We start from the raw sequence: 23853 nt of genomic DNA on the forward strand, positions 1-23853 counted from the left end.
TGCAGACCCTAGTGGTGACTGTGTGTTAGAGGCCGTGCTGTAGGGAATTTTCGATGGTGGGCTGGGTGTGGGAGCTGGGAAGGGGGAGTCATGGACTCCCCACGTTTCTAGCTTAACCACTGAGAGGGGAGGTTGGACAGTGGCAGTGTGGGGTGGGGACATGGCGGCAAGGCTGGAGTTCTGTTCTGGACATGATACATTTTTTTTTAATATTCACCGGAGGATATTTTTCTAATTATCTTCAGATAGAGTGAGAGGGAGAGAGAGGGAGAGAGAGAGAAACATCAATGTGAGAGAGACACACCGGCTGGTTGCCTCCTGCAGGACCCTGACCAGGGCCAGGGACAAACCACAACCAAGGTACATGCCCTTGACCAGAATTGAACCTGAGACTCACTGGTCCGTGGGCTGACGCTCTACCGCTGGGCCCGACTGGCCAGGGCCCGACATGATAATTTAAGATGCTCTCCCTGCCCTGCAGAGTGACCTTGCTAAGTCCTCATTAGGGCAGCCCCTGGGCACTCAGAGCTCCCCCCGGCTGGCTACCTGCCCTGTGGCAGCCTGGACAGGAGGCCTGCCACTGGAGGTGACAAGATGGAAGGTGGCAGTGCTCACAGCCTGGTCTCAGCGGTGGCCTTCTCTCCCTCCCTCTCCCTCTCTCCCTTCTTCTCCCTCTCTCTCTCCCCCTCCCTCCCCCTCTCCCCCCCTTTCTCTACCACCCCCCTGTCAGAAGCTTCACTGAGGGTTCCAGGTGGCTGGCATCCCCCCTCGGGTCAGCCCCTCCTTTGCACCCTCAGGCGTCCCCGGCCTGAGTGAGCCCTCAAGGTCTCCTTTGCCTCTGGGAAGAAGGTTGCTTATTGGGCTCCATGTGCTTTCTCACCCGGGAGAGAGGAGAAGGTCTGGGTCCCGGACTGTGGCAATGTTGACATTTCTCCTTGACTCCGGGTGCCCGGCTCTGCCTGCTGCTGTCTCCACCTCAATGAGTCTGCAGCCAGACACGGTCCCTGGCCCAGACCCACAGCGGCGGGGTGTACAGGGCTCTGCAGGGACACAGAGCGGCCCTCTGAGTCCCAGCTGGTCGGTAGAGGCGCCGCGGATGCCTCTGCAGCGGAGAAGGGAGCTGAGTCAGAAGAAGGAACCAGCTGAAGAATGTAGGGACACAAAGGAAGGGCATGCCAGGCAGAGGGAACGGAGATGTCAGGTCGTTGTGGGGGACAGGAGGTGAGGGATGGGGAACAGATTTCAGGCGCATGGAGCCCTGAGGCAGCACGGTGCATGGAAGATGAGAAGGCCCTGGCCCCAGGCAGCCCTGGGTTTGCATCCAAGGACCATGCAGGGGCATGCTGCCTAGTGGTCAGGGCCATGCCCCCTGGAGCCAGGTTGCCTGGGTTCGAATCACAGCTCTGCCACTTAGCAGCAGTGTGGCTGTGGGCCTCGGGGCCACGCCGGGCAGTGAGGCGGAACAGCACAGCTGTCTCGCAGGGCTGGAGAAAGCATGGCACGTTCGGGGGCACAGAACAGTGCCGGGAGGGGCTGTGCTTAGTACTCACAAGTGGGCCAGGAGTAAACTGCTTTACTCTCTGGACCTCAGTCCCCTCCTCTGTGAAATGGGGGTGATAGCACTTCCTGGGCAGGGTTGTGACAGTCGGGGACCATCAGTAGGCCGTTCTTGTGCCGTCCCTGGCTCCTCAGACAGGCTCAGTAAAGGGGAGCCGCCGCCAGCACCACCCCCATCATCGTGGTTGTTATTGTGTCTCCTTGTGGGCTGTTCCGGCATCGCGTCCCTCCCTCCCTCCGCCCAGCAGACATCATGGATCACCCAGCCCGCAGACGGGAAGGTACGTGCCATAAATCCTGCCACCGTTGTCCTGAAAAGACCGTCTGCCTTTTTCCGGGAGCAGGGCTTCGGGCCAGTTCACCAGCTTCCGTCCGCGTCACGGGAAGGCCCACACCGAGAGCAAAGGAGCTGCGCTAAGCCGTCCCACTCTCTGCTCCCTCCACGTACGTGGAGTGGGATTTTCACCTGTGGCCCCGCTGATGGGGACCCTGGAGAGCACAGGCTGGGCTCCCTGCGTGTTCTGTGCTGTTTGCTTCGGATCGGGTCTGAAGCACCAGATTCTGTAGCTAAAACTAAACCCGGGATCCCGACTGCCTGGGGTTGACTCCCTTCTCCACCACTGACCCAGACATAGGCCTTGGGCAAGGCCCTGCCTCTCCCTGGCCTCAGTGTCTGCATCTGTGAAATGGAGATGGCGTCACTAATGGTTTTATCTCATGACACTGAGAGGTGGGGAAGGGACTGGAGGGGGGGCATGCGCGTGTGATACAGCACTTGTCCCCGTGAGAGATGAGGTGGCCTGGCCCGGAGGGGACGAGGGAGAAGGGATTACATTCTAGAGCCACTTAAGAGACAGAACCCACCCGAATCCACGGGGTACTGGGGCAGGAGCAGGAGGAGGAGGGGGTACTCTGCGCGCAATGCCATCCTCTGGGTGTGAGCCTGACTGATGTGGACACGGAGGGTGCAGGAGGAGAGAAGAGCATCCCAGAGGGGCCAGCATTCCACATGCTCTCCAAGGTGGGCATCCCTCCAGCGCCGGCTCAGAAAGAAAATGCCTAGGAGCAGTATTGAGAAATATGCCCACACAACCACATGTGGTTTATTTTACAGGAAGTTAACATCACTAAAAAAATCACCTTTGCTTTTCCTGAAGGGCCTTTCATGGACAGAGTCACAGAGCGGCTCGGGATGACCTTTTAGCTCCAGACCCCAGGTTGCCAGGGCCTCTGTTTCCGGTTTTGACATGACCTTTCGCCGAAGGTCTCGACGAATCCGAGGCCAGCCGGCGCGATCCTGATTGTCATCACACACGCTGTGTCCGGTCCTGCGTGGTGCTGCCTGGGGGGCTCTGTCTATTCTGTTTCTGCATAAAGTGGGCGATTATTTTGGCGCTCACACAGTTACAGTTGCTTTATAATTTTAGGTTAAAAGCTCTCATTGAATTTGACCGTCTCTGAGCATTTCTCTATTTGAAAGGAGTTTGGAGTGGGGAGGGTGGTCTCGAATCGACGGAAGGGTCCCCCTTTACCTTGAACTCGAAGAGCAGCTCACCCACAACGTTCCCAGCGCGGGGAGGGGTTTGTCAGTGCAGAGGGTTCCCTCCACCACGATCCTCGCTCCAAAGCCCGCCTCCTTGTCTGGGGACCTACAGTGTCCCACCTGGGCAACAAGAGTATTGCCCCTCACGGGAGAGCAAGGTCTGTGTGTGTGGACTTGAACTCATGGGAGAAGCCACACTCCCGTGCTGTGGCTGGACGAGAGCCTGCAGGGGAGAGGCCTCGGAGCTGTCTGTGGAGTGGAGGCTGGTTGACCTTTTTCAGGAAGTTGAGCACCTCTTAGCTCTGCGGATTGAATGGCCCAGCCTCCGGGTGCTCAGGGGCATCCTGGACACCCCCGCTGCCCGTGCTCATCAATGTATGGATGGAGCCCGGCCCATGTTGTCTCCTTGGATTTTCCAACTTTCTGCTTGTGCAGAATGGGTGTTAGCAGCTGTTAATTATCCAAATGCTGGTGAGAAAAAAGAAAATCTTTCAGCACCCATTGAGCAGAAGAGGGGAAAAGAGAGAACTCATGTCTTGGTGTGCGCACCTGGGTAAACACTAGAAAATGACATTAGATGCTCCTTTGCCTGATTCCAGTTGTGGTTCAGCTTAGGCTTAGGGGTCCGCTTAGGCTTAGACGCTGCGATAGCTGCTTTCGTGTGTACAGCGTCACATCTTATCTTCTCAAACAGCAGCTGAGGATGCTTTCATTTCATTCCTGTTTTAAAACCGTTTCATGCGACAAATATGTACGGAATCCCTACTATGTGCCGGGCACTCTTCTAAGTGCTTGGGATACTGCAGCGAGCAGAGCAGACAACGACCTCTGTTCTTGGAGGTTACATGCGACCAGGGGCAGCAGCGTTGCAAGAGCAAGCATAAGAAGTCAGTTATGTCGTTTCCAGAAGGCCGTGCCTGCTGTGGAGACGAGAACAAGTGGAAGAGGGTGGGAGAGATCCAAAGTAGCAGACGGTGTCGCACTGGGTGGTCTGGGAGGCCTCCCTGAGAAGGTGACATTTGAGCAAAGATCTGAGGGAGACGAGGGTGGGAGCCACGCAGGGTTCCAGAGAAAGAGTGTTCCAGGAGAAAGGGCACAGGCCACTGCAGAGCAGGCTCAGTCCTCGGAGTCACCTTCTTCCTTGATGGTCTAAGAAATGTGCCAGGCCCTGAATGTCCCTTATCTAATGCACCTTTGCAGGAGATGCAGGTGTCGGTGTGGAACGCCACACCGGTGACATCTGCAGGCCTTGAAAGATGGCAGAGCAGCTTCATGGGGGGACGGGACCGCTCTGTACACTGGTCACACGAAGGTGTTCAAGTCTACAGAACCATATACAAAAAAAGTCCATTTTACTCCACTAGCCTACAAAATAAGTATGTAGAAAAGTCACTCAGTGCCTTTGACTGTGGTCTGCCCAGAGGCCTGTGGAGTGAAGGCGGGATTCGTTTCTGCACCTTGCACGTCAGGGGCCTGTGGCTCAGATGTCACTCGGCGGCAAGAGGCAGAGCTGGTCTCAAAACCAGATCTATCTGAAGGCTGTTGTCATGCAAACGCTGCACCCCCTGCCCCAGTGCCCCCAGACCTGGCGATGGGAAGCACGTTGTCTGAAAAGCCATCAGAGTAGTGACAGTGGCTAACTCAGACTGCTCAGTGCGTGCCAGGCACATGATACTTTGCACGTACTGTGTCACTGGATTCTCACAAGAACCCCATGTGACATACTGTTATCCTGTCCCCATGCACAGATGAGGAAGCTGAGGCACAGGGAAGGCAAGAATTTACCCAAAGCTACTGTTTGGTAGTAGGTAGCAGAGCTGGGATTAGAATCGGGCAGTCTGGTTCCAAGGGCATGAGCCTAACCTTCAGGCGTCTTCACTCTGTCTAGCTGTGTCCAGCTCCAATACTGAGGCCTTGTGGTCCTTAGCCTGGGTTTGGGTTTGGTAGGGGTCTTGACTTAAAGAATCCTTTTTTTTCTCCCCACAGTAAAGCATTCTTTTTTTAGTTTAAGGTTCACAACAAATTAAGGGGAAGGTACAGAGATTTCCTACACGCCCCCTGTCCCTACACACGCAGAGCCTCCCCATTATCAACAACCCCCCCCCCCACCAGAGTGGTACATTGTTACAACTGATAAATCGACACTAACATAGCATAATCACCCCAAGTCTGTAGTTTACACTGTGGTTCACTCTGGGGTTGTACATTCTGTAGACTGGACAAAGGTATGATGACATGTATTCATCATGATGGTAGCATACAGAGTATTTTCACTTTCCTAAAGATACACACTCCACCCTTTCGTCCCCCCTCCCCCCTCAGTCCCTGGTAATCACTGACCATTTTACAGTCGACTCTTAAGCAATGGAGGTGGGAGTTGTGCTGGTCTATTTATACACTGGTCTTTTGAAATAAATACTATAAATGTATTTTCTTTTATCTAGCTTACTTTATTATAATGCAGTCAAACCTCGGTTCTTGAACACCTCCCATCTTGAGCAATTTGCTTCTCAACCCGACAGCCCTTTCATACTGATACCTGTGTGATCAGTCACGCGTCTCTCAGGAGACAAACAATGGAGAGAATGCAAGTACCAGTCAGTTTGCTGCTAGGCCTCACGTTAACATCTCAGGAAATTGTGCCGTGAATATTTTTGCGTCGTTTTGCTTTTGTTGCTGCTTATTATTATTAAAATTTTATTTTTTACTGTGCATTTCATTTCCTTTCTTGTTAAATTTTAATTTACATTTCATGTTCTTTTTGTTTTAAAGTGTTTATTTGTAGATTAAACAGGACATTAGACATGTACTATATATAAGAAAGGTTAAGACAGGGAATCATGTGGGGGAGTTTGGAATAGATTATTCAATTTACATTATTTCTAATGGAAAAAAATGCCTCAATGTTTGAACAGCCTTCTGAAACAAATTAGGTTTGAGAGCCAAGATTCCATTGTAATTAATATATAATACAAAATATGTGTTAATCAGCTGTGTATGTTATCAATAAGGTATCCAGTCAACAGCAGACTATTAGTCGTTAAGCTTGGGGGTGGGCAAAAATTTTTGGCTGCATGTGGGGTCGGCACCCCCTAACCTCTGCATTGTTCAAGGGTCAACTGTCCTGTCTCCATAGCTGCCTTTTCTAGAATGTCATCAGTTGGAATCACACAGTACATACGTAGCCTTTTCAGACTTAGATGCATGTATTAGATGCCCCTAAGACTAAGGGGCATCTAAGGTTCCTTCATGAGTCTCATAACTAGACACTCACTTCTCATTAGCACTAAACAATGCTCCCTTGTCTGGATGTACCACAGTCCACTTATCCATTCGTTTACTGAAGGACATCTTGCTTGCTTCTAAGTTTTGGCGATTATGAATAAACATCTTGTTGTAAACATCTTTGTGCAGGAAGTTAGGTGGACACAAGTTTTCAGCTCCTTTGGGTAAATACCAAGGAGCACGAGTTCTGGATCGTGTGGTAAGAGTACGTTCAGCTTTGTAAGAAACTGCCAAACTGTCTTCCAGAGTGGCTGCACCATGTTGCCTGCCACCAGCCGTGAGTGAGCATTCCCGCCGCTCACGTCCTCGCCAGCATTTGGTGGGGTCCGTGTTCCGGATTTTGGCCACTCTAATAGGTGTGCAGTGGCATCTCGTTGCTCTTTGGTTTGTGTTTCCCTGATGACGTGAGGTGGAGAATCTTTTCATAGGCTTACTTGCCATCTGTCTATCTTCTTTCATGTTGAATCTGTTAAGGTCTTCGGCCTAAATTTTAATCGGGTAGCATGTGAACCGAGACTATGGTAGGAATGATGGACAGGAGAGGATGATATTAAAGATGTTTGGAAATGCAGGGCCGGTGTGGCTCGGTGGTTGAGTGTCAACTCATGCACCAAGAGGTCACTGGTTTGATTCCTGGTCAAGGCACATGCTCAGGTTGTGGGCCAAACCCTCAGTGGGGGGCATGCAGAAGGTGGCCAGTCGATGTTCTCTCTCATCCATGTTTCTATCACTCTCCCTTTCCCTTCCTCTCTCTCTAAAATCAATAAAGAAAAAAAATATTTTAAGATGTTTGGGGAGACAGAACGGACAGGGCCTGGTGACTGAGTGGCTGAAAGTGATGAGGGTTAAGAAGTAGTGAAATATGAGGCTCAGGTTGTGGCCTGAGCGAGGGGACAGATAGGGGGACTTCTGGGAGGACTTGGGGGCCCAGGTGGATAAATTCACCTCAGGATTAACAAGGGATGAATCTGGGTGTCTATGAGACACCTGCGCAGAGATGCCTACTCTCCTGTCCAGGCTGACCAGTGGTCCTCTTGGACGCAATACTCATGTCCTGTGATGCACTTTATGTCTTGTGTCTCCACCAATGAGTCTGAGAAGGCTCCAACCTTTTTTTTTTTTTAAACCTTTATTAGTACAGTCTTCCTTTGTATCACAGCCTCCAAGAAGTAAGTTTGCAAAGCTGCTTTGTACAGTGTGCGTTTTGTTTCATGTCTCCTGTCTGGTGTGCTCACTCCCGCCCGCGAGTAGGGCTGGCGGGGCAGCGTGGGGCTCGGGGCTCCTCTAGCCGGGTCCTCCTGCCCTTCCTGTCCTCCCCGACTCCTCTCATGCCCACCTTGCCCCACTTTCAGAAAACAGAAAGACACCTCGCAAATCACGTGGTCTAACTCCCTTCTTCCTCACTTAAGGACCCAAGTGACTGCAACCGTCCCCAACCCGTCTGGGTCCTTCCATATGCACCCTCTACAGTCTGTTTTCACAAGGAGCCAGGGAGAGCAGATCATGTCTCTCTCCTGTTTATGACCCTCCAGTACCTTACTTTAACACTTCAGTTAAAATCCAAATTATTGCCCTGGCTGGTTTGGCTCAGCAGTTAGAGTGTCGGCCCATGGACCACAGAGTCTCAGGTTCGACTCTGGTCAAGGGCACATACTTTGATTGCAATTCGGTCCCCAGCTCTAGTCAGGGTCATGTGGGAGGCAACCAATTGATGTGTTTCTCTCACATTGATGTTTCTCTCTTCCTCCCACTCTATCTGAAAATAAGTGGAAAAATATTCTTGGGTGGGGATTTAAAAAAATTAAAATAAAAGTTATTTTCAGTCTGACCCTTCTTTACTTTTCTAAAAATCTCCTTCTTACTTTCTGATTTGTGTGGCCTTGCTTTTATTCTTCAAATTGCTTAACGCTTTCCTACCCCAGGGCCTTTGCATATGCACTTCCCTTTCCCCTCACTTTTTCTGTCAGAGAGGCCTTCCCTGCCTTCCCCATCTTGACCCCTGTGACAGCACTCTGTGTGTTCCTTACTAACTCTTGTCACAATCCATAGATATTTGTTCACTTGTTCATTATCTGCCTCCCTTTACCACACTGTAAACCCCCTGAGGCCTGAAGTGGGGAGGAGTTACAGGAAGAGCCTTGGACCAACATTGGAATTGTTCAGAGGATGACGAGGTGATTCTTCTCTCTACCAGTGTGAGGTTGACCAGATTTCCTAACAAAGGGATTGTGAAATACCTCTACGATTCTCCAACTTTAACATTGTGTTACTTTTCTTTCTTTCTTTTTTTTTTATCCTCACCCGAGGACATTTTTTCCATTTTCTGCCCAGGTAGAGTGGGAGGGAGAGAGAGGAACAGAGAGAGAGAGAGAGAGAAACATCGATGTGAAAGGGACACATCGAGTGGCTGCCACCCGCACAACCGACCAGGGCCGGGGACAAACTGCAACCGAGGTACGCGCCCTTAGCGGGAACCGAACCCGGGTCTCTCAGGACCGCAGGCCGACGCTCTAACCGCTGAGCCAAACTGGCCAGGGCTCATTGTGTTACTTTTCTATCTAATATTTTTAAAATATATTTTTTCTTAATTGCTTTTAGAGAGAGAGGAAGAGAGAAGGAAAGAGTTAGAAACATCAATGAGAGAGAACATTGATTGGCCGCATCCTGCATGCCCCCCACTGGGGATTGGACCCACCACCTGGGCATGTGCCCTGACCAGAAATTGAACCGGTGACCTCTTGGTGCATGGGTCGACGCTCAAATACTGAACCCCACCAGCTGGGGTCTATCTAATATTTTAAAAATAAAAGAGATTCAGAGCCACTAGTGACTCAATAGCTTCTGTTGTTCTAATCCTCTCATAGATAATCATTATAAATTTGGGGTAAAATGTTTAAAAGAAACTACTTGAGGTTCCTGGAGAGAAACAAAAAATAGGTAGACAAAGGGAGGGATTTGACCCTTGAAAGAAGGGAGCCAGTAAGTGAGATCCACGTTTATGTGGCTCATTCTCGTGAGCACGCCCCCAGCCCACGTGGCACCAAGCAGCTGGAACCACAACAGAAAGCCACAGTATTATTGGTTTGACAACTCGGGGGACAGAGCACAGACTAACAGAGTAGCTGGAAAATGAGGAAATCTAAGGAGATGCCCCAGTTCCATGCTCCCAATACGATCCAGTGAGGCCTGGGTTAAAATTGTATTGTAGTTCAACCCCTCTTTCTGCCCGTTTCTGCTTTGCATACTTGCCCACAGTAGTTAATCATGGGCTTGCTCTCCAGTCAACTTCCTGCTTGCAAATCACCAAGGCAAAGGCAGCTTCCTGGCTCTGGAACCTGACTCACCACAATCTAATTGATACTTGTAGAAGGAACATTACACCCAACAGCTACAAAATACACATTCTTTTCAAGTGCACATGGCGCATTCATCAAGATAGAGCTTATTGGGCCATGAAATTAATCTCAATGAATGTCAAAGATGTCAAAGGGTTAAAATCTATAGATTATGTCCGTTCATCATAAATGAATCGTACCAAAAGGAATAACAATAAAATATCTGAAAGCACGGGAATTTGAAAATTAAATGTGTTTAGATAATGCATGGGTCAAAGCGAATCACAAAGAAATTGGGAATAAATGGAAATGAACGATGTGTGTAGATTTCTGAGATGCGGCAGGCAGTGCGTAGGGGAGATGCATCACTTTAAATGTTCATGCAGAAAAGATGAGGGGTAGCAAATGGAGTACACACATTTCCATTCCAAGCATCTAGAAACAAATAACCTATTAAACTCTTAAACCCAAAGTGAAGAGGAGAGAGGAAGTAATAAAGAACAGATATCAGCAAAACAGAAAACAAATAATGGAGACAATAGAAAAAGCTGCAAGTCGGTTTTTTAAAAGAGTAACAAAATTTACAAATTTGTAGCAACACAAGTTACCCAAAATGAGAGAAAAGACAAATTAGCATTCTCGGGAATATCAGGGAAAATCACTACCTAGCCCACAGATACTGAAAGGATAATAAAGGAGCACTATGAACAACTTGATGCCAATAAAATTCAGCTAAGATGAAATGGACAAGTTGCTTGAAATCTCATATCGCCAATGCTGAAATAACAAGAAACAGAGAATATACATAGATTTATGAAAGGGAATTACTTTATTATTGAAACCTTTCCAACGAAGAAGAAAATCAGCCCCAGATGGCTTCACTATTGATTTCTGCCACTAATTTTAAGAAACAAAAATGTCCAATATTACATAAACTCTTAGAAAATAAAAAAGGCGGGAACACTTCTCGATATATTTTGTGAGGTCAGTGTTACCCCGTACCAAAACCTAATAAAGACATCGCCAGAAAAAGAAAATTACAGACCAGTATTTCTCACGAATGTGGACACAAAAGTCATCAACCAAGTGTTACCAGATTGAATTCAGAAATCAGTAAAAAGGGGGATTCACAGTGACCCCACGGGATTTATTCCAGGAATGCAAATTTGGTTTAACATCTGAAAATCGATCAGTGGAACTCGCCACATTAAGCAAATAAATGATTTTGAAAAACATAATCCTCTCAGTCAATTTAGAAAATCACTTGGCAAATCCAACCTCCATTCATGAGAAAAAACTCTCATTACTGTAATGTGAGATGCTGAGCACTGCCCCATAGGGTTGGAACGAGGGAAGGTGTCTGCTTCCGTTTCTATTCAGGAGTGGAGGTAGCAGAAAGATATAAAAGGCATTAACATTGGAAAGGGAGAAATAAAGATGTCTCTATTTGTAGATGACAGTGTAAATAAAAAATCCTAAGTAATCGGTAAACAACGACTGGAAACAATAATTGAATTTATTAGGTCAATATATTGGCAACAATGGGCAGATATACGCTATTAGCAGCACACAAATGGAAAGTGAACTAGAAAACAGTTTTAAAATATCACCCCTGCCGAAAAAAGAAATGATTAGGAGTCAATTTAACAAAACATGTGCAAACCTGTATATTGAAAATCATAAAACATTTCCAAGGGCTACTCAAGAAGAGTTAATAAATAGAGACCTCTTCCGTGTTCACGGACAGTTCAGTATTGTTGAGAAGTCCGTCGTGCCCAAATGGAGCTATATAAATCTTAGGTAATCTCAAACAGTATTCCAACAGACTTTTTCATACAAATTGACTTTAAACTGCATTCAAAAATGAGAACTAGAATACCCAAAGCAATCTTGAGAAAGAAAATGTAAGTAGGAGGACTCCGTGCCTGATTTGAGGACGTTTATAAAGCCGCAGCAATCAAGGGGTGTAGAGGTAAACATCAGTGGAGCATGATAAAGAGCCCAGAAGTAGACCCAGGTATGTGCAGTGCATTGGTGTAAGCAAAGCCACCAAATTCATTGTGGGGAAATATTTTCACACATGGTGCTAGAAAACTGGATAAACGAACTTCACTCATCCCACTCAAAAATCAAATTTAGTCCTGGCCGGTTTGGCTCAGTGGTTAGAGCGTCGGCCCGCAGACCAATGAGTCGCAGGTTCGATTCCAGTCAAGGGCACATACCTCGGTTGTGGTTCGTCCCCGGTCCTGGTTGGGTCGTGCGGGAGGCAGCCACTCAATGTGTCCCTTTCATGTCGATGTTTCTCTCTCTCTCTCCCTCTCTTTCCCTCCCACTCTATCTGAACAAAAGTGGAAAAATGTCCTTGGGTGAGGATAAAAAAAAATAATAATCAAGTTTGGATGGATTATGGACCTTAAACAGAAAAGCTAAAACTGTAATGCTTCTGTAAGAAATGTTAGGACAAGATCATCATCATCTTGGGGCTGGCAGCGATTTTAAAGAGCAGAAGCAGAAAGGACTAACTATAAAAAAATTTGGTAAATTGGACTTCATAAAAATTTAGAATTTGTTTATCAAAATACCTACATATTTATATAACAGATTTTATATATGTACTTATAAATATGTATCTATGTGCATATATATATTTGTATGAATGTATAAAATATTCCTCCTATCCAAAACATACATGTATGGTCTCATCTTATTTGTTTTAATTCTTTTATTTTTTAAATCTTTCTTTTTTTAACATCATCACCCGAGGACATACCCTCATTTATTTTATTTTATTTTATTATTATTGTTTTTTATCCTCACCTGAGGATATTTTTCTATTGATCATCAGATAGAGTAAGAGGGAGTGGGGGAGAGAGAGAGAGAGAGAGAGAGAGTGCAACATCGACGTGAGAGAGACACATCGACTCTGCCTCTTGCACAACTCGACCAGGGCTGGGGATGAACCATAACCAAGGTACATGCCCTTGACCGGAATCCAACCATTGACTCGTTGGGCCATGGGCCAATGCTCTAACCACTGAGCAAAACTGACCAGGGCCCCTCATTGATTTTAGAGAGAAAGGAAGGGGGTGGGACACTAATGTGAGAGAGAAACATCGATCAGTTGCCTCCCGCACTCGCCCTGACCAGGAATCGAACCTGAAACCTGGGTATGTGCCCTGACTGGGAAACGAACCCACTACCTTTGGGAGTACAGGATGATGCTCCAGCCAACGGAGCCACACCGGCCTGGGCAGTGTGGTCTCATCTTACAGTTTAATTTTTTTTTTTTTTGGAATGTTTTATCTCAAGTAACAATGCACTTTTTGTAAGAGTGGTTTTATCCTGCCAAACTTCTGCTCCTGAAGAAAATGAAATGTCCAGCCAAAGACTGCAAAAATACTCCCAATAGATGCATCCGACCAAAGACTTGTATCCAGAATGTATTCCTACAAATAAACAATAAAAATACAAACAGCTCACCTGTTTAAAATGGACCAAAGATTTGGACAGACACTTCCCTGAGATGCTCTTTTACACCCATTACAATGGCTAAAGTGAACACGACTAACAACCAGTGTTGGTAAGAGTGTGGCGCAACTGGAACCCTCGAATGATGTGTGCAAAATAGCACAACCACTGTGGGAAATTGTTCGACGGTTCCTTCTAAGGTTAAACACATGCTTACCCTATGACCCAACAGATTAACTTCTAGGTATGTATTTTACCGAAGAAAACTCTCTCTCCCTCTGTCTTCACTCAAAAATACTTAAATTAAAAAGTCCGTACAACATTTCTATTCACAGTACCCCAAAACAGGAAACATTTCAGACATCCATCAACAAGAGTATGCAGCAACAGTCGGGTTTATTCATGCAGTGGATGCCACTCGGTGACAAAAACAGAATGTTGCTCGATACATAGCGCATAGTTGAGTCTCAGAACCATGATGTCTAGGGAAAGATGCCATGCGCAAAAAAATAATATGCTCGTTACGTGTATGTGAAGTTCAAGAATTAATATATATTGCCAGACATCATAAGGGTGTTTTTCTATCCGGGTGTGTGTCCTGACCAGAAAGGGGCCCGAGAGAACTTTCTGAGGGGCTATAATAAATCTGATACCAGTGGATACAAAGGGAAGACAAGCCATGTAGTTGCATCACCCCAATATAACCACCATTAACATGAACATGGATATATTTTCTTTCCAGTGTTTTATTTGAAGTTTTATGTGGTTGCAGTCATTCTGTAGCTATACTCTTATATCATGACCTATTTATTTTCAATGAGGTTTTTTGTTTTGTTTTGTTACTAAAATCCCTTATTAAGTCCCCTTTTCCAGTAGACACAGGTTTCACGGAGTGATTGCGCCATGGTTGATTTACTCAGTCCGGTGATTGAACGTTGAGGTTCTTTCCGGTGTTTTGCTAGCGCAAATAATGCTACTGCAAGTATCTTTGCTCAGGGGTCTTGCTCTGGAACTCAGCTTCCCTTTCTGGGTTAGAATTCTAGAAAATGGGAATTGTGGGTTAAAAGGGTATGCTCTAATTACATGCTGCAAATCCCTTTGAAAAGGATGTCCACTTGACGTTGCCCCCAGCATGGGGACAGGAACGTGTCATATCTGTTTGCTCTTAAGGGGCGGAGCTTGTTTCCACTCACATGTGGCTGTCGGTTCATTTTCACAGGTAAACAGAGACAGCTGAAGTTGACTTGTGCAGGTACCCCCTGCGTTTCTGGTCCAAGACCCCACTACTCCGTCTCCGGGCAGCCTGTGTTCTGGGCTCACCGAGATCAGTCAGAGGAGGAACAAGCCATCTGGTCCACCCACAGCCATGAATTTCCTCCGGCGGCGCCTCTCCGACAGCAGCTTCGTGGCCAACCTGCCCAATGGCTACATGACAGACCTGCAGCGCCCAGACAGCTCCATCAGCTCGCCCGCGTCCCCCGCCACGGAGCGCAGGCACCCCCAGCCCCTGGCAGCCTCCTTCTCCTCTCCGGGATCCAGCCTCTTTAGCTCCTTCTCCAGTGCCATGAAGCAGACCCCACTGGCCCCCTCGGGGCTGATGGAGCCTCCGGGTCCCTCCACACCTGTGGTTCAGAGGCCCAGGATCCTGCTGGTGATCGACGATGCCCACACGGACTGGTAAGCGGGAACCGCAGGCCCTCCCAGCTGGCGGACTGTGCGAGGCTGGGTGGTGCCAAGACCAGCTGGAGGGAAGGGAACGGACGTTGGCCAGGTGGTGGCAGCGTGCCAGGTGTATGGCACCTACTTCACCTCTGGGCTTGATGTATACAGGTCCACAATCCCTCACCTGCAAATCCCAGAAGCTCCAAAAAATAAAAAGTATCTTACAGTCCATTTGACAGCCAAGCCTGGTCTGAAGGAAAGCGAGGCTGCAGTAGTCTCTTTCCTCGTCACTGTGCTTGGCCTATGCTTTGCTGCAAGCCCCTTAATGCATCTGGATGCTGCCTGGAGCTGCCTGGAAGCATCATGTAATATCCAATATATGGCATATGCACCGTCTTACCTTATAAAATGGAAAGCATTTAAAATCTGAAATAGTTGCTTAACCTCTTTCAGCCTCAGGCATCCTCCCCTCATTAAATGAGGTTTCTACGAGGTTAAAGAAACCGACACAGGTCATAGTCCTTGTTAAAACCCTTGGGAGCAGAGGCTGGCTTTGCATCCCAGCTCTTACCTATACTGGTAGTCTGGCCGCTTAACACCATCGGTAGGTAGAAGCAGCATGCCTTCCAGCCTCTTTTCCGGGTAAGCTCCCCGGGCAGAGACCCGACAGGTGTGTCACGGTCATTGCAGGGGTTGTCCCATAGGTAGTTACTGAGCACAAGTGAGTGCAAGACACAGCCTTCGACGCTCAGGTAAGTGGTGAGCGGGCCGTCCTCACACAGAGCTGCAGGTGGAGAATAGGTCTCTACCCTTTTTTGTCAAGATAGGTGATAAATATTAGTGGTCCAGCTGGAGACATAGAATCTATGGTCCAGGAAGTGAGCCCAAATGAGGAGACACGGCAGCTCCCATCCAGGACAGTTCTGACGGGTGACCCATGGATGGCCTTGGGGGCTGGAGAGCAAGGTTGCAAGCCTGTGTCTGTGTCTTCAAAGGCAGCCATCTATGTGTTGTCCAGTAAATATGTGTTGAATGGATGAATGAATGAATGAATGAAGAGTGCATTCAGCTCACTAAGCACGCCAGGTGCTGTTATTCCAACCGGCATCTGTGCACTCGCAATTCCTCCCTTCAGGAGTTAACTCAGGCAGGGAATGACTGAGTGGGAGACATGTAGAGTCTATACTACCCAGTCAGTACAGTCACCATTAAAGCCTCTTTCGAGGTTCAGATATCAGTCTTCACTTTCTTGCTGAGAAATCACTTCATCGTAACCAGAGTGGTCACGTGGGTGGCCTCTTCGGAGCCGGTGGGCGTCGTCTTCCGTGTGGCCGCTGGCTGGAAGGCCCGTCGTGAAGCCTTGCCCGTCTCTGGCAGTGCGCTTGCGTAGAGCACCATCGCTGGGTGCTAGCTTCGGGGAGATCTCTGCGCAGGTGTGGCCTCCAGGTGCTCTGGCCTGTGCAGTGCAGCTGGCAGTCACCCGGAAAGCAGAACCCTGCATGGTCTTTGCGGTCCTCTGTGTCTCTGTGACCCAGGGCTTCACCCCGACTGTGAGTGTTCTCTGCTGACTGTGTTGTCCCTGGTGTTGTCGGGGTTTACAATGATTCGGTGATGGGTAGGTACTTAAAAACCTGTGTCAGGAAAGTTGCTTCCTGTATGGAGGTGGCGCTAATAAACGGCAGCTTGGTGCTAAGGTTAAGAACACAAACTGCAGAGCTCAGCTCTGGGTTCAAATCCAGCCTCTACCCCATTGTACCTATATGATGTTTGAAGTTACTACACCCAAATGAGAGTAATAATAATACCTACCTTGTAGAGTTTATAAATGTAAGTAGGATTCAAATCTTTTATGTAAAATGCTGGTAAACAGCAGGCGCTGTAAGTGTGTATTATTACTGCAGACCCTGGTGACCGTCTGTGCATGACGGTCACGGACAGCAGCTCCCTCTACGCATGCCTGTTTAATCCCTTCAGAGTGGAGTAGGATGGCCCCCGCCGTGCTGGGGTTTTCTGCGGTCACGCTTCCCGGCCAGGTCCTGGGTGACAAAGCTGGACCTTAATGAAGCCGGTCCTCCCAGTGCCCATGTGATGTGTGGGATGGAGTAAGGGCACCGTGGATGAGGTTGAAATGCAATGACAGCCTCTGGTCTTCATTCTCTGTGACCCACAGGCATGACTGATGTGTGGATTCAGGCTGTGTACACAGGTGGGGGCACAACGTTGGCTAAAGGAGTTCCTCATGTTGTATTCTGGTCATGTTCATATGCCGTGTTTTCATCAGGTCTTGAGAAGAGCAGTCCTCTTCCCGGCCCTCAGTGGGTGTAAGGGAAGTGAGACGCTGCGGCCCACCCACTTACCTGGAAGTCGGCTGTGTTCATCGAATGTTTGCGGTGGAAACTTCCCGCCTGCAGACGCTTCAGCTTCTCATTCAGAACTCCATTTTACATTCATTGCGAACTTTCTAACCTCGCTTAGTCTCCGTACAGTCCCAGCTGTCTCCAAGTGGATGCTGGAGTCTCAGAATCCCGGTCCTTCCCTGCGGATTTCTATCCCCGCTTCCAGGAGTGGCCAGCAGGTGGCGGGCCAGCCCCACGGTCCCTGGGCTGCGCGGAGAGCCTGGGCTGCCTTCCCAAGGCCCCTGCCCAGCCTCTCCAGTTGCTAAAGGGGGAAGCCAGCTCACACTGCCCCTTTCTTCCCCATTTGAGATGGTAATGAGGGGGGAGATGATCCACTGTCTGGACCCAGAGGGTACCCACCAGGAGCAGTGCTGCTCCCTTTTCTCCCTTCGGAGCCCCAAATCCTCTGTCTTTCCTGTTCCTGATCCAAGGCCTTCCTTGCAGGTGAGGGAGTTACAGGAACCCCCCACTTTTCCCCTCCTGGCAGAGACCTGGGCCCCCAAGGACGCTCTGATACCTGGCCAGTGACCTGGGGAGGGGGACTCACATCTTCTGAGTAGACACAGAGGCTCCCAAAGGCAGCTCTGCTGGGAAGGACTCATGCCTCTGCATTTTAATATCCCTCCACTTTGGGGGATTTCCCTTGGAGCTACGTGAGCCTGGCTAGGGCGAGGGTGCTTGGGGGTCTCTGGACCAGCCCCCCACCCCACCCCCACGTCTGGCTCAGTAGTAGGTCTGAACTAAAGTTGGTGCTATCCTCTGGGATGAGGGAAGGTCTGTTATGAGAACCACGAGAGAAAGGAGAGATACAATCCGTGGATTTCAAGCTCCGTTTTCTTTGGTCCTGCTGTCTCCTCGTGTCTTCTCTGACCTAGATTTTCCAGCCACTTCGCCGGTCTCAGGCCTCCAGTCTTAACCTCCCCTGGGTACCCTCCATGTCCCACCAGGGTGTGGTCTTTCTGAACCACAGCTGGTCAGTGTGCTCCCGCGCCCTCTGCATCCCTTTTGCAGACCTTTGGTGGTGCATCGTTGCCCTCAAGTTCAAATTCAAGGTCCTAAGTGTGTCTGCCCTCCTTCCAGTTCTGTTCCTTCACTTCCTGCCTTGCTACTTATTCCAAAAAAATAGCAAACAACTTGTACTTCTCAAACCTGCCTTTCTTGCCTTAGCATATTCTGTTCCCTGCTACCCCTGCTACCTGAAACACCCTTCCCTATCTTGTTCACTTGACCGATTTTCTTTCATCCCTAAAAACCTGGTCAGGTGTCACCTCTTCTGTGAAGTTTTCCCTGACTTCGGCACGAACAACCACCTCTCTGTATAACTTAACACGTATCTCATTGTGCTGTTGCTACACACCTCACAGTGTGTTGTAATTGGCTGTTCAGTGGCTGTCTCTTCTGCAGGAACACAGCCAGCATCTATTCTTCTTTGTATCCCTGGTTCAACACACAGTAAGTATCCAGGTAGCATCTGTCATCGCCCCACCTCAGCCCAACCAGGGTAACTTCTAAAGGGCGTCACGGGACCTGAGATTCACCTCACCCCAGGACTCAGCAGTGTGGTGCCCACAGTTAGGGTTTCTGTTTTTACTCTCTTACCTAAACAGTCTTGATTTCCCAGCATGCTAGAGTAACCCGTAAGGCAGACATTGGGAATTGTTTCAAAATTGGGCAAAACTTTGGCTCAGCGGTTAGAGCATCGGCCTGCGGTCCGGAGAGACCCGGGTTCGGTTCCCGCTAAGGGCATGTACCTCGGTTGCAGTTTGTCCCCGGCCCTGGTTGGTCGTGCGGGTGGCAGCCACTCGATGTGTCCCTTCACGCCGATGTTTCTCTCTCTCTCTCTCTTCCTCTCTCTCCCTCCCGCTCTATCTGAACAAAAAATGGAAAAATGTCCTCGGGTGAGGATTAAAAAAAAAAAATTGGGCAAAACTTTTTACTGTTGCCCAAAGAATGTACCAAAACTCCAGCTTTGATTTCCAAAATCCAAACATTGATCGTGACAAAAACAAGCTTGCTCATGCCAGGAGTCTGGGCGGGATTGGTGAGGGTGCATTGGGGTGAGGGGGGCATAGAAGCAGCCGCGCTGTGCCGCCAACCCTCCCGCAGGGTCTCTGAAACTGCCCCCCTCCCCTCCCCTGCGGCCTTGTTCCCAGAATGTCTGCTGTTCCATGTCCACAGTGCTTGTTGTCACCTCCCCTTGTATTCTCCATGCTTCTCTATGATGTCTTTCTTTCTGTTTTATTGGTTGGGGAGGAAGTGAAGATTTTGAGAGTGAAACACCCCTAAACTACCGTCCCTCCAGCCTGCAGACAGGCTGCGCCGTCCTGCTAATTAACACTAACGGTGCCCATCAAAACACCTTGTGAATTGCTAGGCTCACCCAGAGTTATCACGCTGGGTGCTCATTTCGGTCCCCACCCCCACTCGCCCCCCGACTCCTAGATGCTGTCTTGTATCGTTAGGAAATGTCTGTTGACTGACTGAGTGACTCTGGAGGTGATGAGTTATTGGTAGTGATGAGGAAGGGGGGACAGTGAGACCAAGGGGTGACCTTCGTGGCATTCTTAGCTCCCCCTTTTCTCTCTCATCTCCCACTCAATCCAAAAGGAAGCGGCAGGGGCCCCGTGAGGGTATTCAGCCACCGGGTCTGGCAGGTGCGAGCCCAGGCTTCTAGGTCTCCCGTGGCCGGCCGGGGGTCGGGGTCCACAGGTGAAGGAGCAGAGCGTAGATCACGCACCTGCTCAGGGAAACAGGGCAGGAGAGGGGCTAGTCTGGGACCAGAAGGGGAATAACTTCCTAAGCGCCGTTCTGATGGTCACGCCTCCTGCGGGCCACTGCTCGGGGCTTTGGTGTTTGGCTCGAGGTAGGTGCTGAAAGTCTCGGTTGAGACATGGACGGTCACACAGATGAACACACGTGAGCTCTCTGAGAATGGCGTCGTGTCCTCATCGCTGTCCTGTGGCAAACGTGTGTTCTTTCCATGACCAGCATCGGGCTAGATGGTTGTCACTGATTCTCTGACGTAACCCCACCAGCTACTGTACGGACTGTTCTCATTTTATAAATAAGAAGAACTGAGGCTCGGAGCCCTAGATCAAAAGGATGCCGGTGGCATCTGGGATCCAGCTCAGACCGTCCTGGACAGCCCTGTCTCCGTGTCATGCCTCCCACTCTCACCTGAGCACACACCCTGTGCTGCGTGGGAGAGCCCCACGCACCTGCGCACACACCTGCGCACACCTGCACACACCTGCACACACCTGCGCACACCTGGCCGGAGGTCAGCGGGAGGGGACGAGGTGGCAGGACTCCACGTGACAGCCCAGCAGCGGAGCAGGATCCTGTGACCTCGCCCTCAGGGGAAAGCGTCCCACCTGGAGCCCTTCGGAGCAGAATGTTAAGGTGCGGGGACAAGGGGCTTCCCGCAGCCACCCAGACACTCATAAGCTCAGGTCCGGAAACTGGCCCCTCGGTAGAAATTGCCCTGCGACTGCTTCCTCTTTATAAATCACGAGGGCGCGTCGACAGGGTGTCTGCTCTCTGTTTGCGTGTTTCCCAGGAGAGTTCAAAATGGGAGAAGAAAAAAGGCGGAAAACTCAGAGTTCGCAGGTCTCAGGTCGGGGCTGAAGTCCCAACCCTGCCACTCACCTGCTCTGGGTCCTGGCCAAGCTGCTTGGCCTTCCTGTCCTCAGTTTCCTCGTCTGCGAAGTGGGATCATAGGGCCTCACCAGAGCACTGGGCTCACGGGGCTGCAACGAGGCTCCAGCCAGAGCTTTGCTCCTGTCCCTCCGTTGAGTGGCCTGTGACAGTCTCGCGCCCCCTTGAATGCCCCCCGTGTCCGGGAGCCCAGCACAGTGCCTGGCACAGGGTAACCTAGATTAGATGATTTAAGTAACGATACGCGGATGCTCTTGTGAAACGCTGTGATCATTATGGGAAAGTTCGGGACTGAGAAGGCCGTGGGGTGAGTCTCGGAACACCCTCTGCTGCCCTACAGTTCAGGAACCTCACCTAAGGTGTCCGTCCATGCTAGCCCTCAGGTCCCCTCCTCCTCGTCCAGCTGATGACCCAAAGGCTGCAGCCTCCAGTTCGGGGCGTGAGGACTGCGGGGTGTGTTGGCATGGACTTGAAGCCTTGCAGTGAGTCTGACTGGCCCCAGGGTGACCAGGACGTCCACTTGTCACTGTGCCACCTGCGGAGGGTTTGATTTCAGAGCCGGCATCACTGGCCGTGGCTTGGGGGTCGAGGTGCCGTATTTAGCAAACAAAAATATAGGATGCCCAGTTAAATCTTAGATAAACAATGAATTAGTGTAAGTATGTCCCATACAATATCTGATGCAGACTCCACACAATTGTTTGTTGCTTATTCACTGTCTGTCCTGTATTCATCTGCCACCTGTTTGTGGGGCTGGCAGCGGGGCAGTGCCCACCCCACACACAGGCCCAGTGAGAGCCTGGCCTGTGGCCTTCCTTGCTTTCTGGTTGGGGAGCCAAACCAGGCCCCCAGATGACCCCATTTTCAGAGAGCAGCCTTCCCTGCCTGCCATGAGGTCCGAGGGCTGTCCGTCACCAGCAGGGAGGGAGCGGAACGGACTGGGCAGTCTGAGGGCCAGGCAGGCCGCCGGGTCCGTTCTCCCTCCCACTTAGTGACCTCCGGCAAGTCTGACCTCCAGACCTCCGGTCCGCAGCTGTAAGGCGGGGCTGGTATGAAGATGAGAGATGATGGCATGGGTGGGGTGGTACAGGGATCAGCCTGTCGCAACAGGCGCCGGACCGGTAACTGTTATTAACAATTAACTGCGATTACTAATTTCTGGTGAATATAATCGCGTGGGGAGCCAGCGGAAGGAAGCCACTTGGCCTGCTTCTCGGTTCAGCTGGACATGCCTGAAGGCCGGCTTCCAGAAGCCCTGGGGGGGGGTGTGTGTCTGCATCTCTGACGATGAGGAGATGGGGGTGGAGTCGGTCCCCTCCTCCCAGAGTGGGTTGTGGGGCTCCGAGCGGAGACACACACCTCTCTGTTAAAGACAGCTGTCTCTAGGGAACACAGTCCTCACGCCTCCCCCACCGCGTCCCGGCTGTAAGACTCCCTGAACGAGGACAGGCCCTGTCTGTGTCCTGTAGGCGTCTGCAGGGGTGGATGGGAGAGGGAGCTGAAAAGGCAGTCACCTTCCTGGTGGCTTCATTCCCTGCCTCCCACAGGCCGGGCAACACCACCTGGAGTGGCGCTGGACTTCGGGACTCCTCCCTCCCATCTGGGTACCCCCCCAAGCCTGGCCCCGGGGCCTGGGGGAGGGGAGGTGCCCTGGGCATTCCCCAGCAGCCTGCCCAGTCGCCTGGAGACAGGCTCCCTTTCCCAGGCCCGGCCCCTTTTATCGGGCAGACAATGTGCACCACAGTGAGGGCCTTGTGTGGCACCCAAACCCCAAGCCCTTTGACTTGAGGAATTTTTCAAGTGCTGACCTCTCTCCGTGAGGTCTCTGAGGCATCCAATCCAGAGGCCCGGTGCCCCTGCTGCTTCCTACCCCGCAGGGAGGGTCCTCCCTCCCGCCCTGGTAGTCTTCACCCTCTGAAACGGCGGCTGGAAAATCTGGGGGAAATGTCTGGGTGGAAGGGAACACGGGGAGAAGGGAACACGACATCCGACGGGTGCCGCCGCTTGCGGGCTTCTCCCTTCTCTGCTGGTGCAGTGACATCTCAGCGAAGCCGCTCTGTGTCCTCCTAAGTCAAACAGTGATGCTGGACTAAGACCACCATCCCCCAAAGTCTGACATCCAGATTCCCGGGCTCCCCTGGGCTGGACAGAGTTCTTTGTTCGTGGGGAAAGGAATGGCCTTTGGCTGACTCGGGCAAAATGGGGCTGTATCGGAGACACGGGGGAGGCTCACAGAAAGGACAGAAAATATGCAGACCGGTGTTTCCCAGAGGTCAAGACCCCGAGATCTGGGGGCAGGGGCTTGTGAGCTGTCTCTGGTGAAGTCGGCTCTAGATTTCTCCCAGCCTGTGCCGCTTGGCCCAATAATCAGATTGCAAAGGAAGAGACACCTGGCCAGTTCCGCAGTGTGACCTGGGGGTCGTCCCCCCAAGACCGTGCAGGAGAGAGGCGCGGTTCCAGCCCTGCAAAGGCCGTGCAGGTGCTGTTACTGGAAGTCAGAATGGATGACATGTCCCCCTAGAACTACCGAATCAGAATACAAGGAAGCCTGGGCAACTGTATTTTTTAAAAATAATAGAGAGCCAGGTTCAGAAACAGTCGTGGTAGAGGACTTGTTTCATGGGGTTCCTTGTCGGCAGAACTGGGGCTGGTGGGGCCAACAAAGAGGAAGATATACTTCAGCTCAACATACAGAATGGAAAGTCAGCCAAAGATCACGTGGGCTGCCTGGTCAGGGGGTGAGCTCCCCGTCACGTGCAGGTGTTCAAGTACAGCTGGGCTGGCCGTTTTGGAAGAATAGTGCAGAAGAGGCTCAGAGTACAGAGGGGTCAGCCTACAAGCCCTTAAAGGTTGCTTGGCCCTGAAACTTTTCATTTTGCCCGGCCTTTGCAGGGCTGGAACCGCGCCTCTCTCCTGCACGGTCTTGGCGGGACGACCCCCAGGTCACACT

General features: G+C 50.5%; 1 protein-coding gene across 2 annotated transcripts in view; it reads left to right on the top strand.

Moving 5' to 3' along the window:
* The window catches only part of SYN3 (synapsin III), a 413377-nt gene that overhangs the window by 11298 nt on the left and 378226 nt on the right, over positions 1-23853 (top strand). Inside the window, exon 2 of one of the 2 annotated variants that reach the window (XM_036251978.1) lies at positions 14408-14865. In XM_036251978.1, coding sequence (XP_036107871.1) covers positions 14555-14865 — 311 coding nt within the window. In that variant the 5' untranslated portion in view covers positions 14408-14554. Of the gene's footprint in view, positions 1-14407; positions 14866-23853 lie in introns of those variants that run through there. The other variant, XM_036251979.1, reaches the window with a different exon arrangement.

The sequence above is a fragment of the Molossus molossus genome, unplaced genomic scaffold (genome assembly GCF_014108415.1).
Source record: "Molossus molossus isolate mMolMol1 unplaced genomic scaffold, mMolMol1.p scaffold_m16_p_10, whole genome shotgun sequence".
Classification (NCBI taxonomy): domain Eukaryota; kingdom Metazoa; phylum Chordata; class Mammalia; order Chiroptera; family Molossidae; genus Molossus; species Molossus molossus.